General features: G+C 40.4%; 3 protein-coding genes across 5 annotated transcripts in view; 2 read left to right on the top strand and 1 right to left on the bottom strand.

The window, feature by feature from the left end:
- coro1ca (coronin, actin binding protein, 1Ca) overlaps window positions 1-2,978 on the top strand; it is a 33,185-nt gene extending 30,207 nt beyond the window's left edge. For all 3 annotated transcript variants that reach the window (XM_034871302.1, XM_034871303.1, XM_034871304.1), the window contains one exon: window positions 195-2,978. In XM_034871302.1, coding sequence (XP_034727193.1) covers window positions 195-314 — 120 coding nt within the window. In that variant the 3' untranslated portion in view covers window positions 315-2,978. The remainder of the gene's footprint in view (window positions 1-194) is intronic.
- A 1,570-nt stretch (window positions 2,979-4,548) lies between these two features.
- On the top strand, window positions 4,549-9,753 carry tmem119a (transmembrane protein 119a). The gene is made up of 2 exons (XM_034871305.1): window positions 4,549-4,944; window positions 8,774-9,753. The coding sequence occupies exon 2, from the start codon at window positions 8,784-8,786 to the stop codon at window positions 9,525-9,527; it is 744 nt and encodes a 247-aa protein (XP_034727196.1). The 5' UTR covers window positions 4,549-4,944; window positions 8,774-8,783; the 3' UTR covers window positions 9,528-9,753.
- Window positions 9,754-14,935: 5,182 nt separating this feature from the next.
- iscu (iron-sulfur cluster assembly enzyme) lies at window positions 14,936-16,740 on the bottom strand. The gene is made up of 5 exons (XM_034871586.1): window positions 16,472-16,740; window positions 16,130-16,243; window positions 15,940-16,050; window positions 15,777-15,855; window positions 14,936-15,535 (listed from the first exon to the last, which is right to left on the bottom strand). The coding sequence occupies exons 1-5, from the start codon at window positions 16,568-16,570 to the stop codon at window positions 15,444-15,446; spliced, it is 495 nt and encodes a 164-aa protein (XP_034727477.1). The 5' UTR covers window positions 16,571-16,740; the 3' UTR covers window positions 14,936-15,443.
- Window positions 16,741-17,175: the final 435 nt, after the last annotated feature.

Raw genomic sequence — 17,175 nt, 5'->3', positions numbered from 1 at the left:
ATGGCATCTACAGTCCAAGGCTTTAGGTAGTGACTTTAAGACGGAAAGTGTTGTTCACCAATGCGATGTGCCTTAGGTTTGACGTTGGTTCAAACCCAGTTGTCGTTTGTTTCACCGCAGGGCGGTTTTTGCCCGTAGAGAAATGTGTACAAAGATGCCAAATAGTCTCACTCGTCTCTTTGTGTCTCCAACAGAAATCTGAAGCCAAGCTGGAGGAGATCTTGAAAGAAATCAAATCCCTCAAGGACCTGGTCAGCAGTCAGGAGAAGCGAATCATCAAACTTGAAGATCAAATGTCCAAAATTGCCATATAGCGACCCTGTACCCGAACCGCTACAATTCAGGACGTTCCATTGGCTGGGGGGTGGGCGGGGCCAGTCACTGCCTATCACAATGACAGTGTTTTGTCTGAGGGCCTGCCTAGCAATGACCCCTAGCAACATTCCAGATGAACTTTTTCTTAGCCAGCCCCCGACCCTCAGTTTAACACAGGTGGAAAAAGGACAAATTTAGCAGAAAATACTCTTTGGTTTTTGGTGACAAAGGACTCCATTCCTTTTGTGTGGCAGTTTTTATTTTGTCTCCTTGTATGAAACGTTTTTTTGCATTTTCCTTTGCATTTTTAAAAGTACAGTATGACCAATACAATTCCAATATCAATAGTCCACATTTGCCATCAGATTTCCCAATTTCAGTTTTAAGTAGGTATCAGTGTTTCATGTTACTATAAGCCAAAATTATAATGTTGCCAAATTTCACCATTTGTTTACACCTCCTTAACAGTATTTCTTTCTCTCTTTGCTGGAAGAGTCAAAATGCAAACAGGGACCCTCTGTGCAGTAGTTATGTAAGGAGGTCAATAATAATTCACTATGAAATCAAAATCATTGAAATAAGTTGGATGGCTAGGGAGATTGACATCTCAAACCGTAAGTAGGAGCAAAAACAAATTAGATTGAAGTCCCATTTAGCTGCCACAGTCTACACCAAGCACTCAGACCATACATGTATGACAATTTTCCGCCATCTGTGTTGAATCTGCACAAATTTACTCTTGCTTTCTGCCTTTCCTTCTCATTCCTGACACTTCTCGTCTTTCTTACTGTGGACAATAGTCCACATAAACACGCATTCCTTTCTGTCTTGCTTCATTAACATGCACTGTGTGCTAAATGGAAAAATGACAGACACATTCCATAAATCTCATTGGCAGTTCTTGATTTCAGGAAATACCTCTTTCTAAAAAGTTCCTCCTTCTGCGAACGCTCTACTGTAGTGACTCGGTTGCACTGGTGGGTTGTTATAGTGACATCTATGTGCTGCCCATGAAAAGACCAAATTTGTTGATTTTCAACCTCAGCTGTGCTTTGTTTGTGTGAGAGGCCCATTCCCCGACATCTGTGTTCAGTTCCCACGGGCTTCACTCATCTCACAAGTACAGTCAAGTGTAATGGGATTATTTCCATGTCACTGCTCCTTTGCATTACATGCCATCTCAGACCTGTATTTTTTTTTTACAAACTAAGCAGGAATTGACATGAGATGACACCAAGTAATCACATTATCTTGACTATTTAAAACCTTCTGGTGATGAAACTGGAGATGGCTACAGAAACTGTTCATGATAGATCTTAAAGGCCTAGATTGTGTGTGAATATGTGCCTCATGTCTTTGGTCTTTTGGGTACCTGTCAATATGGATGTTCTTGCTTTGTTTCTTTTTGGGGGGGAAGGGGATGTCCAAGACTTGCCTCTAACTTGGATAAATTAAATAGTTGGCTTATTGCTTCAAATTTAATTTTAGCCTGTTTTTGTTTCAGCTGTGCTTATATCCCTCTAAGTACTTCCACTTTTTATGTTTTTTTTCCCCCCAGATGCCCCTGCTCAGTATAGTTATCACAAAATTAAGGAACCATTCAACTGTCCGGTCTGAGATGTTTTGATCTGACAGACTCTCGTGTTTTCGTTTTGTTTTCCAGTGAGAAGCTGAGACGGGTAGTAGTTCAGTCTGTTTGCCTTTAATATTCGTTACCACTGTAAAGACCTGGAAGTGCCATAGAGGTGACCATGGAAGTGTTTGTAGCGGGGTGTTGTGAGAATAGATTGGTGTAGTAAATGGAAGAGTCAACAGGTGCCCAGATTTAAAACCACTTTAAGGTGCTATACTCGGTACAAACACTATGTTGCAAGGACCCTGCTCTTAAAGTACTGCGTCAGCCACCTGAAGGACGTCATGAAGTCCTGTCGATCCATACCACAATACACCAGGCAGCATTAGTGGTCAGGGTTTGTAAGTAAGCTATGTGCCCCTGACATTTTTGACACTTTCACCTTCGTACGGGTATTCAAAACATCTTCAAAAATGATGTCAAACTGAGAAGCTGTCAGCTGCCCTTTGAGTCATCGTGGCTTCGAGATGCAATTAGAGCAGTAAGTCGTAGAATATTAGTGACGGGAAATCTGGAAGAGTGCTACAGAAATGTGTGTCTGACACAAATGATACTGCCCTATCTTGTAGATCAGACGGCCACTCAGAGGATTCTTTATAGCACTGTTGGCATGAGAGGAGTTTTGAGGAGTAGTGAATAGAGATCCAAAGGGACACTGTAGGTTGGAGAAATGTGCAGATGTATGTTTGTAATTTAGGTCTAGAAAACTGAGTGAAAGCTGCGTAAAAAAACGACCATATTTTCTGTATTTTTAAAAAAGTTTTATTTCCTTTTTGTTCCGTGGTTGTGCTGAAGAGGGTATTTGTGTGGGAGGTGGGTTTTAAATGTTTCCCTTTTGTCTGTGTTCCCTGCACCTTGCTATAATGCATAATGAGAAAAGCAGATCGGGGGTCATGAATAAAAGAAAGAATCTGACAAACGAACCAGGATTAAGCCTCGCGTTGGTCTGCTCAGCAATTTTGTTCATTATTCTTGCTTCAAGTATCAAACATTGATTATAAGAAAAATAATAAACAATTTTTAAAATGGCCTCATTGTATCTTTTCTATTTTTACATTACTGTTTTGAGATTTGTCATATTTACTAGAGGGTTTTTAACTGAAAGATCTGAGCCTTTTCAGTCCACAGTATGAGAACAACGAATCTGAAAATAGAGATACAAGAAATGATGTCTCAACTCTTTAAAGGATAAGGATGCCATCAGCCTACATTGTTCTTGTCAACAAACCCAACAAAAGTTTAAAACCAATGTGTTTGTGTGTCTCTGGAACTTCCGTCCTCAGCATGTCCAATGTGTTCCTTGGGAAGCCTTTTTTTTTTTTTTTTTTTTTTTTTTTTTAAATGGATAGCCACTATATTGTTTTTTGTATTGTTTATTGTATTTTTGTTTCTTTAAATGGAGGGAAATGTTGGTTTCAGGAATCCTCCATCAAACAGGAGGAAATAGTGTATTTATTAGGGATTATTTCCAGATGCAGATTAATACACATTTGGGGCTAGTAGTGAGTATTTACAGGAGCAGGACAGTGTGTGTGTGATTAACACAAAATAAACCACAGTGCTCATTTTAATTCAAAGGAAAAACATGTCAGCTGAGGAATTGGTTCCCAAACAGGAGCGTTAAGTGACCGTTGGTATGTGTGGCAAAAAAAGAAAATCATGTAAGAGTGCAGGGATGGGGGTATGAAGGGGTGCTGAGGCTGAAAGTCTGAAGGTACAGAACTGGAAAAAAGTTTGGGAAACAGCTAGTGCAGCAATGAGGGTCTTACATGTGTCTTATATTTTAGGACAACTGCAGCTCTATGGCACAGGAATTAGCAATATCAGGTTTTGGCTACGCAGAAAATACTTTTTATATATAGCTTAGGATCAAGTCATGCCAGGTTTTGGTGTTTTTATAGAATTTGACGATTTTGCCATGCCTTATTTTAAAGATTGGATTACAATCTATTTTTTTTTTTAAACTAAATATGTTCTTTGGTTTGAATATTGCTAATCTTTTGTATTGACTGGCCCAAACTGCACTGGAGAACAGTTATACAATAGATGCCTGTAAGTAGATTGTGAATGGAGTGCACTACAGCTGTAGGGCTTCTGTGTTTGAGCCACCAAGAACTGTTTTAAGTCACAAAGAAACGGTATGAAGAATCTCTCTCTAATTTCTTTATTGCATCTTGAACCTGGATAATTGCTACCTTTTTCACAAAATGTTATGCTGACCAGTTGTAATATCAACATCTCACACCATATGTCAAAATACAGCAGAAAGCTGGCATCAGCAGCCTTAAATAGACACCCGGTATAGTTAGAGATGTAGGCCTATCCAGAGATAAGTGCTGCTAAAAGACCATGGAGTTTATGTGTTCACTCTGTACATGTGTTTGGGGATGAAAGGGGCTGCTTTCTCTGCGCTGGTCTTGTGTGCCCTATAAGAGACAGGCTGTAATCAACAGGGAGTAAATTAGAGAGGACTCAGTGGGAGGCAGAGGAGTCTTGGGACTCGCCCCGCCAAGTACAGAAATACCCATTCCCTTAAACATGGGACTCATGTACTGACTGCATGTTTGCAGTGAGATTCAAGCCCAGGCTGAGTTTTGTGGCGAATTACATTTTCTTACAAAATAAAGACCCTATCCAGGGACTGTTTAACATTCAGCATCCCATCCAGAACATGTACAGAATCACTTCTACATGGCTGTTCCCTATATCATATATTTCAGAAAAGCTTCAATCCTAAATGGATGCACCATGAGTACAGGAGGATGAAGACTGGGTGTGGGAGGTCGAGAAAGAGGGAGGAGAAGCTGAAAATAGAGGGATGGACATCATCAGCAGTGAGCTGACTTTTTAGGGCTTAGTAAAAAAAAAAAAACAGTCAGTATAACTCCGCAGGGAGGGAACTCTCTTTCACTCTTACTTTCCTCTCAATCTCCCCTTTGTCTCTGTCTTCTGCACTGTTTTGCTGTTCAGAAGATTAACCCGGGATAACACATTCTGTAAGTATATATCTATATTTGTAAAGAATTTAAAGTGAGTGTTTTCAAGAAAGTAAAATATACATCCAGATTAAGTCAACTTTCAAATCTTCTGATCCATTTGGTTCATGTTCTTCAAAGTTAGTTCATAAAACTAACGTATGTAGTGGTTGAATGTAACCAGGCTGTACGTAGGCTTACATTTAATCAAATACTGGAATTTTAAGTTACTTTTTTGTGAACATATTTTTTATAATTTATTTTGGAAAAGTAAACCGCAGCATACAATTACAAACAATAAACTGAGATAGAGAAAGAAAGAAAGAAAAAACGAACTAAAATAGAACATGAAAAGGGAAGACGGGAGGGAGGGAGACCAAAGCAACAAACGCAGAAACAGACACACCCAAACACACACAAACAGACACATACACAGACAGAGACAAGATAACAAACCAAACACGGCTGCGTCCACCCAAGTTTCCAGAGTGTTTCCCGGCGCGTGGAGAGCTCCAAATCCCTGCGTGGATAGACAGGTCGTCATCCTCTTCGCAGCTGGAAGTCCAGCAAACACAGCACGTTTCTGAGTTCCAGAGAGCTGAAAGTCGGACAGGTCATTGAGAATCAAGAAATCAACAGTAAAAGGCAGTAACATTAATAAAGGCGCTCATTTTGGGTGCAATATTGTTCCAGAACTGACTAACGGGAGAGCACTCCCAGACGAATATTAAGATACTTGTACTTCACTCTAGTATTTCAATTTTAGTCTATTTTATACTTTTATGCCATTACATTTCAGGGAGGAACATTAACTTTTATAATCCATTACATGTCAATAATAGTTACAGTTACATTTGCAGTTCGTATGGTGCAATGTTACAGATTAAACTACCCAACAACATATAAAGTAGTTAAAATTATCGTGAACCCCACATTTAAAAATAAAATCATGTGACAACTGATAACAGCCAACGATTTCGCTGCATTACAAGTACTTCTGCTTTTGATACTTTAAGTACATTTTTCTTATAATATTTTATTTTAATTAGTTAAGATGCAGGGTTTCACTTGTAATGGAATATTTTTTTACATTGTTGTATTGTTACTTTACTTTTATTCAAGTATTCAAGATCTGTAATCTTCTTTCAGTCCAGCTAACACCAATGTTTTTATTTAAATTGTCAATGATGTAATCATTGTTAATCTTCAGTATTTTTTTTGTCTTAATGCCAACCCATAGAGGTGGCCGAGTGTAGACGTGTGTTGTTGTGTGTTACATGTAAGAATGTGTTTTGAGATGGTCTAAACGGCTCCATCTTTGCAAAGCTGTGTCCTTTACACACCATGCTAAAGTTGATTTAAAACAGGAATAAAAAATGTCTTTTGGAAATTGATCTTAATGCCTTAAGAAAATTTTGGGGAAAATCCAACCTTTTAAGGACACCACTTTTCTTTGTGAATGAATGATGTATTGTAAATAAATAAAAGATTCTTCCTTAAAATCCAGGGGGCATAAGTATACACACCCCTATGTTAAATTCCCATAGAAGCAGCCAGAGTTTTATTTCACAGGCCAGTTATTTCATGGATCAGGATACTATGCATCCTGATAAAGTTCCCTTGGCCTTTGGAATTAAAATAACCCCAAATCACCACACACCCTTCACCATACCTCGAGATTGGCATGGTTTTATTTCAGTTTAGCTTAATGGCTGGTTTGATTTTTATTGAGAGATGATCTTATAGAAAGTTCCCCATGCCTATCTCCAGGTATGGTGAAGGGTATTTGATGATGTCGGGTTAATTTAATTCCAAAAGCCAAGGGAATTTTATCATGATACATAGTATCCTCAACCATGAAATAACTGACATTTTATGATACAAATGTGCCTGCTTCTGTGGGAATTTAACATTGTGGTGTTTGTACCTTATGCCCCCTGTATTTAAAGGAAGAACATTTGTTTATTTAAAATACATTATTCATTCCCAAAGAAAATTGGTGTCCTTAAAAGGTTGGATTTTCCTAATTTTTTTAAATTAAGGCATTAAGATCAATTCGAAAAAGTTGTTTTTTTATTCCACGTTTTACTCAACTTTAGCATGGGTGTGTAAACTTATTCAAGCCACTATACATGTCAGACTGAATTTGAGGTAAAGGTGTAATAAATAATGGCCAAGACATTTAGGACATGTCTATGTGTTGTAAAGATGCTGCCATAAAACCTAGTGCCTTGGGTGTGAACAGCTTTTTGTAAATGTAAGTAAAATCCAAAGTTTGAGACATTAAGCACTCAAATGTCATAGAATGGATTACTTGCATATGTGGTGTCTGATGGCCTTCAGTTGAAGGTGATGTGGACCCTCAAGTGAAATACAGGAAGTGTATTTATGGCTGTAATTATGAGGATTTAGGGGGCAGGGCTGTCCTATAGCTGTACATCCAAGGATGTAAACCTAGCCTATGTGGTCCAGCAGAGTACATACGTACATGTCTGTTTGACCACACAGGGAGGGGGGTTTCACACTGTGAAGCAGTAAGATCACTACAGCATGCTGCTGATTAGAAACTTGTATTTACAGCTTAGCACTGTGTAATTATATATTGTAAATGGCAACAGACTGAGCCCTCTACCACTGGTTTCCTTTGTTAAAGCTAACTTCACCTTGAGAAGAAGGCCCGATAGAGAATAATGGAGGAGAAGTAATATTGGGCCAGGACGTTTATTCAGTCAGTCAGTTGTCCTGTCAGTGACTGCAGGTTTTCCTGGAAGCAGAAATATCTTCACCAGGTCTGTGCTGCTGTGGGCTGGTGTACAGCAGCTGCTGCCCAGTGTAAATATAGAGGCCACAGCCACAGGTCTCCCACGCCTCTGTGCTCCCCCTGGAATATAGCTTCCTCCCGGCTTTGGTGTGGTGGATGGGTGGCCTCCCTCTACTTTACAAATTATAAGGCCTTCAGCAAGAAACTCGCTGTCTCCACCCCAAATAAGTAATGGTTACTCTGCTGCTTGCTAAAATAGATCTGGTGCAAGATGGGGAATGGCAGAAAGCCTAGAAAACCTGAATACTGGAGTTACATTTCAGATGAAACAGCCCTTAAAACATAGTTTTTCTCGGCATGTGTCTGTCGCATTAGAAACTGCTTGACAGTAGTTAGTATAGGGGTTCCCAATCTGAGAGTTGAGACCCATCAACGGGTCCCAAGAAAAATCAACGGGGTCACGAGATGATTCAAAATATAGGAAGTCAGAATAAACAGATTTGCAACACAAATGATGTTTTACGACTTTTCTTTAATCTTTACAGTTGTGAACTCAGTGGAAATGTTTCACTTCAAAGAAATTGTTTAAGAGTTAGAAGATTGATACTACTCTCATGTTTGTACATTAAATAGATAGCTGGAGCCAGGTGGCGAGTAGCTTAGCTTAGCATAAAGAGTGGGAACAGGGAAATAGCTAGACTGGCTCTGTCCAAAGTTAAAACTAAAAACTACACCGACCAGCACCTCTACAGCTGGAGCTGTGTCAGCTTGAGGTTGCCAGGCAACTAGCAGACTCCAGAAAGTCAATATATAGTTACAGCACACAACTCCCTTTAAAACTATAAAACAAACTGGAGAAAATGTTCATTAGTGAGCTTTGTGGTGATGATGGATTATGTAACATTTGGACAGAGCCATGCTAGCTGTTTCACCATTTCCAGTATTTTGCTAAGCTAAGCTAATCACTTCCAGGCTCTAGCCTTTAAGGGGTCTCAAGCCACTGTGTTAGTGGATCCCTAAAGGATTGGATTTGGAACTACTCCTTTCCTTTTGATTCTAAATTCAAGATATCTCTTTTTGTTGTTGCAGGACAGAGAAGATGATGTCCCGTTTGGTTTTTCTCATCACCTGTGTGACCCTGCTCTCGCTTTCTCACGCCACTCCTCTGTTCTACAACACATCCATGGACGGCAGTGGTGATGAAGCGGAGCTAGAGCTCATTTTTCCAACCTCTTTCTCCACTCGAGCACCTGTTCACATCTCCCCTACTACTGGAGCTCCCACCCTTACCAACACCATCACCAACACCATCACCACCACTATGATACGCCTGAAGGACTTCGTCTTTACCCGAGTAGTGGACTTCCTGCAGGATAATCTGCTCATCATCATCGTCGTGACCTCTCTTCTCATCGTCATGGTCTTCATCATCTGCTGTGCCTCTGCCATGAGTCATAAGAGCAAACTGGAGGCCTACAAACCCCCTCCTCCTCCAAACAAGAAGTCTTCGGCTGATAAAACAGGCGGAAGCAAAAGTTCCAGCGAGATCCAGGAGAGACCGTACGCCGTCGACCACGTGAAGAGGGTCCAGACTCAGAGCATGGCCTCCCCCAAACACCTCCGCGTGCCCTCCAAGGCTCTGGTGGGAGAGGCTGGTAGAGACGTCAGGTCGTCGCCTCGCCAGGACGTCAGAAAGGTCAGGGAGGCAGAGGAGGTGGAAAAGCGGAGAGAGGAGCCCAAGCACAAAGAGCAGACCAAGCACAGGGAGGAGGTGCAGCCGAGTCCCAGCACAAGCTCCGCTCATCCAGTGTGCACCTGCCACCTGAAAAAGGCCCACCACTAGGCCATGTTCAAGCCTGGTATGGGCTTAAGAGGGAAAACGTTGCAACAATGCAAAAACAAAATCAGAAAAGTCGGTTATACTGCACACATTATGGGATTCAAATCTAAAACAACTGCCAAAGAGATAATGTAATTGTGAGGCTCATGCCCTTATACGGAAAAATAGATAAATCTAAATGTTCATGGAAATATGAAGTAACACCTGATGTAAAAATGAAAATGATAGAATATATACATATTCTATCATTTTCACTTTTACATAGTAAGTATTGTAGTCATATATGACTACAATACAACAATACTGTATTGTGTTGCTACATTCATTATCCTTAGTCTTGTAGTGGTCAATCAGTTTTTTTGTTTTTGTTTTTTAATGAAGGATTACCATAGAGTCCCAACCACCTTATATCATATCACTGTGCCATGGAAGTAGCATCACTTGAAACAGTGAAATAAACAATTACTCATGGATATTATTTTTCTTAGAGGAGACATCTTTTTTATTATTATCATTATTTCATGAATAAAAAATGGGCAGCCTGTAAATCCCCATCCTTTGCAAATAGAAATGACAAAAATAGTATTAATGTGTTTTTAACATAGAGATGTATGATTCCATATGCCTGCCTAGACAGAGGATCGTCCTCAGTATTTCCTGCTGTACGCCGTGGCATCTGTTCAGCAGCGAAGAGCTTTGGCTGAACAAGTCTGTTATCTAGAGATTCAGCTTTGCTGCTGTAAATAAAGCAAAGTGAGAAGCCAGTCAACTTGATTTGTTGGATAAGTAACGAAACAATCTCTTTATATTTACATTCTTATTTACTTAATTGTGTTTGTATAATGTTGTTTTATGTCATAGCATATTGTATTACACTTTAAGAGCCTAATTCTCAAAGTTTTACACCGAAACCACAGTTTACAACTGTGTTATTTCTGGGAAGTAAAAACATACATACTGTACACACACACACATATATATATATATATATATATATATACATACTGTATATTTATATTATCTATCATCTGTCTACATGGGGTTGATCATTCGGATCTGCCTTCATCATTAAGAGCAGTGTTTCATTGGTGCATGAAAAACTTGTGAATCAGTTGGGGTTTTTAAAATTAATACTTATGTATAAGATAAATTATGGTTTTGTTTTTAATGTAATAATTTGTAATGAGTCAATGACTTGAATACAGGGATAGCTGGCCTGTTTTGCGGGTGTGACAGGTTTAACTTGGTGGCTAAAAAAGTACTGAGAAGGGTATATTTGTTATATTCAACTTATTTTATTTTATTAAAAAATACAGATTACACTGAAGATCATGTGTAGAAACTCTTCAATTTACTGTCCCATGACTCAAGTTAATGACTGAGCATCTTAACCTATGACTTCTGTCATGTTTAAATACTCTTTAACCTCAGATTATTGTCCTCAGATCCTTCTTCTGTGAGTTTTATTGTTTAAAAAATGGCAGTTTTGTTTTGCTTATGTTGAATAAAATTGTTGGTAGTGATGCTTCTGTCATTATTGAAAACCGTTTCATGGTGACAAGACAAACGCAGCCCTGAAGAAACCTAAGGTTAGAATGGTCTAAAGAAAGATGATACTTACTATGTGCACGATTATTTTCAACTCGGGAATCTGTAATTTTAAGCTGCATACACTCAAGAATCATGGGTAACTATTTTTAAGATAATTACCCAAATGACAGATTTGTAATATCTGCTCTTGGAGGCATGAGCCGTCTTCTAATTTAACAGTCCAAGTCCAAGTCTAAGTCCACACACACACACACACACGTAACATCAACTCCTCTACATTTCTATGGCAGCTGGCAGCATCACACCCAAACACAGGCCTGCGGAAGGTATTAGAGCCTGAAGATGAGGAGAGCGCCCTTTGTCCTTCGCTGGCTACTGTACAAGATTGTTTAAATATTTCAACAGCAGTGAACCAGATACATACAGAGCCCTTTGCTCCATAACAAGAGCACATGTATTGTCTATACAAATCTTAAGACATTGATTTGTTCAGGGAGGTCATCACTTTTTGGGTTTCATAATTTAAAAGAGCAATAAAATACTACCATCATGTATCAACTATTGATTTATCAGTTACGTATGTTAATGCGTTCTTTTCTTTTCCATCTTGATATGGGTACACCCATCTAAAATCTAATGTTAAAATGAATACAAATGTATACAAATGTGATTGAATATTGCTAAAAATGTCTGAAGAACAAACGATTTCAAAATAAAAAGTTTGATCCAAATGGTAAGTGTGTTGACTCTTCAAGGATCAAACATCAAAGATAACACGCAGCTCAAAGGCAAGCGTAACCCTGTGGAGGCTGAAACGTGAGTCCTGAAGGAGCCTTGCACTTGGGGTCAGATTCCATGCTCTTTTGTCAATGAGGTGCTAAATAATTTGATAAAATACTCCATTTCACGTTCACTCTTCCCACCAGGTGATGATTAGACACACAGCTGCAGAACCACCCAGCAGCGCTCTTTCCTGTCTGTTTTGAGTTTTAAGAACCTTGGTAACTTCAGATAGGGACACATTTGGGACAAACCTGTGTTTTTTCTTTCTCTCTATTAGAGAATACACTGTATATTCATGCTATGTGTATAATGACCTTGGTCACTGTCCACCACTGACAAAAATTAGGACCTCTCCATCAATTGGAATAGTGAAGAGGATCCAGAATGGTAATACAGCACCTTAAGGCTGTCGTTAAACTTTGATGAGCATCTGCCAGGAATTCTCAACAGCAGCGGTGGACGGCGGATCATGTAAGGACCATGTAGTGACAGGCCTGCCCATTTCCTCAGAGGAGCAGATGATACAGGAAGAGAAAAACAGTAAGTGCTTGGGCCTTTTTTAATCTTATGTTTGAGTAAGACACCCTTTATATGGGGTTTAAGTTGCTAAAAATGGCTTTATACATGGTCTGCAGTAAATGTGAATAAGTTGTTAAAGTGCCCATATTATGAAAAAAATCACTTTTTTCTGGGTTTTGAGGTGTTATTTTGTGTCTCGGGTGCTTTTACATGCATACAAACTTGGAAAAACTATCCACGCCGTTTTGAGTGAGAGAAAGGTTTCTGAACGTCCTGCCTTCAGTCTCCAAGTGAGCTGTTCGCAATCTGCACGGATTTCTACGTCACTAGCCGAGACAACGTGCCTAACCGTGGCATGCCAGCGCTAGCGCGCTAACTCGTTCTCAATGGCAAAACACTGCTACAACATTCACTAGTTCACCATAATCTCCAAAAGAACTACTTCCACTTCCCTGTTCTGCAGGTATTCCACATGTGACCCTCGTTTAGAAGAAGTCTCCCAGCTAAATACTGCCTTGTAATGACCAAAGTTGGAGAAAGAGTTATCTAGCTGATGTGATCTTACCTTGCTATTGCGCATGTGCGACTTCCAACAAGGATAGTATAGAAGTGAGATGTCCCACTCTGTAGCTTAAAAAGAAACCCAAACACACAGGGAGAAAACAGGATCTACAGCAATAGGTGGTACAGCAAAATATGGTGGTTTTGTTTTTTTAAATGTAGCCATGTAAAACTATTGTGGTACAACCTCAAAATACAATTATGAACCGGAAACTGACCATAATATGGGGGCTTTAATGACTGAATTTGGGTCCAGATCCCCTACAGTTCTCTTTCAACATGGTCAGACGTTAAACAGTCTACCTTTCAGAGCAGTCTACCTGATCAGTTGAAGAGGTAAAAACAAAATGCAAGTTTCATGCTGGAGATTTTCCCAACCTCCCAACTACTGTCGGATCTCTAAAGCATTACTAAAGGATTCGTTAATTATTTAAGCCATTATTTACAACATATAAACCCTTTATAAAGATTGATTTCTTATAAAGTGATACCCCTTTTTTTAAGTTTAAATAAGTAAGAACTGTGTCTAAATGTGGTCGTCTCTCATCCATTATTCCTGGCAGTGAGTCATGCTTTGGTGCAGATGTGGTGTCCTGGTTCTCTGCATCTGTCCTCTAGCCTGCCTCATACCATCTCCCTGTCCTCCTGGCTGCTGCTGTCCTTGCCCAGGTTTCCTGGTTTTGTGTGAGTCCCTGGGTCTCAGGTCACTTCCTCGCTCTGTCCCTCTCAGTACCTCAGCTCTATCTGTGGCCAGAAACCAGCTCTGTAACGTTGACCACCTGCTCCGGCCCTTCTCTGACCTGCAGGAGCTGAGCCTCAGTCATAATCTGCTGACTCGCTTCCCTCGCGGCCTGCCCCCCAGCCTGGAGAACCTGCTGCTGCAAGAAAACCGCATCACTTATATCACCTCAGGCGCCCTGCGACAACTGGAGAACCTCACTCGCCTGGACCTGGAGGACAACCGCATTCGAGCCATTCAACCCGGGGCACTTCAGGGTCTTAACAAGCTGCGGTTCCTGACCCTGAAGGGGAACAAGCTTACAAGCCTCCCTGTGCTTCTTCCTCTTTCACTGACGCATTTAGACCTCTCAGCAAACTGCATCTCTGTCCTGGACCTGCCCTCGCTGTCTGTCCTGGTCAACCTGCAGGTCCTCAAGATCAACAGCAACTGCCTGCGTTCAATCCCAGAGAGGGCCTTCGACAGCCTGGCACGTCTCAGATTGGTGGACCTCACCAACAACCTGTGGGTGTGTGAGTGTGACATCTTGTATCTTTACCGCTGGCTGCTGAGTGGTAGGCTGAGGATGGCCACAGACCTGGTGTGCAGCCAGCCAGTCCATTTTGCTCACCGCCTGCTTCTGAACCTCTCGGTTTTGGATATCTGTCCTCGTGTCCTGAAGCCAAATGAGGGGACACAGCAGCTGGACCTCAACTTCGTGCTGGAGAGAAAGCTAGAGACACTGACATTGAGACCCATGGGACCAAGTTCATTTAAAAACAAAAGTTATTTGGGAAACTTGTCAAAGCAAGTATCACAGAAAACCACTGCTGGACTTCTTTTCAACAATGCTCACAAGGCTTGTGTGATAACTGATCACTACTCTTTAGAGACCCTTACCTATGAGGAGTGTTTGTCCCTAAATAAAACACAATCGGTAAGCCCACCCCATTTAAAAACCACTACTTCTATCCCTGATAAGGAACAGAAATGTAGAGACAACATCACTGACCGCCCCCCTTACCTTAATGCAACCTCTGCTGAAGGGACACGATCTTTAATCTCCACAAACAGAGATGCACCCTGGCCCACTCCCGACCCACGGCTGTTTACACAAGACTCTACAGTGGTCATCTCTCTGCTTGCTGTGTTATGTGTATTAGTAGTTCTCCTAATGCTGGCAGTGCTGCTTGTACTGAAAAAGGTACTTCTGCACCAACAGAGAGTGGCTCCGCTTGATATAGGATCTGGTGAATGACATCGGCGGACACAATGAAAATGTTTTTTTTTTTTAATATATTTTGGCTCACAATAGGTCTTATACAATACTCTGTATGATTTTGTATGTGTACTTTAGCTGTTGACCTAAATGTATGTTCATACTGAATCCACCATGTGGGACCAGGGATTTTATACAATCAAGCCAAATACTACAATATAAACAGTATATAAAAAGAAAAACATCTCAACTTAGTATCTGATTTATGATCTCATTTGTGTTCTGTGTAGGAACACACTGCAACGTAAGAACAATGTTGAGTTTCCATAGTTAGATTTAAGAATCAGACTTCATTCACTACATTTAATGTGAACTTCCAACTCCAAAATCAGCATTTAATAACCAACTTCTGATCAACAATAATAGCACCTTCCATTTAAAGAGATTGTTAAACAGTATTAAACTCCCAGAAGAGGAGGTTTTATTAGTAAACAACCTTCCAAACAGCACTGCAGTAAGACCTTACAGGGCTGGTACTGAGACATAACGCATAGTTCATAACAAGATATTAATTGGTGGCGTGTACACGCTCCTCCTTCTTGTCCTGTTGTTTGAATCTGTAGTCTGACAGCGCTGCTTTTATGGCATCTTCTGCAAGCACTGAAAGGAAAAGGAGTGAGGTTTTCAGAAAAGCTTTAAGCATGAAATGACGCTTTAATTTTACCAAGAAATATACAGTCAGAGTGAGTCACCAAATTATAAGCAAACCTGCATTGAAGGTGTTATTGTGGCTCATATACCAACATCTTACTGAGACACTATTTCCCTTTAACGTGTCATCCATCTTTGTGTTTATTAAGCTTTCAGGGTGTGTGATGATAACACTGACTTGCTTACTTACTGGAGCAATGAAGCTTGACTGGAGGAAGGCAGAGTTCTTTGGCAATGTCTGTGTTCCTGATCTTCAGAGCTTCATCAACCTACCGGATGAAAACAGACTTCACCAAAAAAGCAGGACTTGAAAAGCCATAGTTCTCTTTTCTTTTTCATTTGTACAAACTCACCGACTTCCCCTTCACCCACTCTGTTGCTAGAGAACTGGAGGCAATGGCTGATCCGCAGCCAAATGTCTTAAACTTTGCTTCAGTAATCTTGCCATTTTCATCCACCTGGATCTGGAGACAATATATGATCAAGCACCTAGTTGTGTAATAAGCGGAGAGTCATGAAAGCTGAATTTGACCTCCAACTTACCTGAAGCTTCATTACATCACCACAGGCTGGTGCCCCCACCAAACCAGTTCCAACGTTCTTTGAGTTTTTGTCTAGAGTTCCCACATTTCTTGGGTTTTCATAGTGGTCCACCACCTGGAGAAAAGTGACAATTAACAAAGAGAAAGCGATATAACACTGCTTGGTTGTTATGTGTTAGAAAGATGCGACATAGCTGGTAACGTTAAACTTAGCTACGATTAGCTACCCACTGTCAGACAACACCATGCACCTAACGCTATAAGGACAAGTAAAGTAACGTAGCTAACTGTCAAAAAACTGGTTGGTTATAGTAACGAGTTTAAAACACAAGTAATTGTTTACCTTTTTGTGATATGAACAGAGAGCATTCAGCTCAGGGCTGAATAAACGTCTGCTCAATAACAGCGAGGACGCGGAGATTCGTAAAGACACGATCGCCATGTTGGGGTTAACGATGATGAACGGAAATCAACGAGTGAGCACGAGAGAGGACGAGCACAATTTGTTGACAAACAAGTGAAGAAGGACGTTATCGCCGCTGAAGGAGCGCCTATCAGCGGCTAACAGTAGCCGTTACACCTGCAAGCGGCACTAGCTGTGATCAGGGACAGACTCCATCCATGGATGTATTATACCGATTTCACCTCTCACGATGTTAGGTTAGATTACCAGTTGTGATGGCGAAATAAAGCTTCATGAAGCATTGAAGCTTTCCAGCAAATTGGTTCGCAAAAGTCTTCATTTCTCGAGACTTCGTGTGCACACAAAACCACTTTTTGTGCTAACACACAATAATCTTAAGCATCTACGATCAACTGTATTTTGCTCCATAATGGCTTGGGAACAATGACTCTCAACAATGAAAAGAAAAAGGAAATCAAGTTGTAATGTCATTATTTATATCATTGTTTTCTAATATGTATGTTTGTACAACATGGCTATGTCTTGTGTCCCAAATGTATTTAAAGGAAAGGAACACAACAGTTTACACGAAATATACCCTGCTAAGTAGCTTATTGCTAAATGTACAGACACTGTCACTTCCT

The sequence above is a fragment of the Etheostoma cragini genome, chromosome 5 (assembly GCF_013103735.1).
Source record: "Etheostoma cragini isolate CJK2018 chromosome 5, CSU_Ecrag_1.0, whole genome shotgun sequence".
In the NCBI taxonomy this organism is placed as follows: Eukaryota; Metazoa; Chordata; class Actinopteri; order Perciformes; family Percidae; genus Etheostoma; species Etheostoma cragini.
Note: the sequence above shows the minus strand (reverse complement) of the source record. Positions and strands in the feature narration are given on the sequence as shown.

Bases quoted from the DNA above. Each gene is read 5' to 3' on its own strand.
- tmem119a (XM_034871305.1), top strand. From the start codon at position 8,784: ATGATGTCCCGTTTGGTTTTTCTCATCACCTGTGTGACCCTGCTCTCG.
- iscu (XM_034871586.1), bottom strand. From the start codon at position 16,570: ATGGCGATCGTGTCTTTACGAATCTCCGCGTCCTCGCTGTTATTGAGC. The intron at 16,244-16,471 runs GTAAACAATTAC...ACTTTTCTCCAG, and splicing joins TCTGTTCATATCACAAAAAG to GTGGTGGACCACTATGAAAA. The intron at 15,536-15,776 runs GTAAGTAAGCAA...TTTTCCTTTCAG, and splicing joins AGTCAAGCTTCATTGCTCCA to TGCTTGCAGAAGATGCCATA.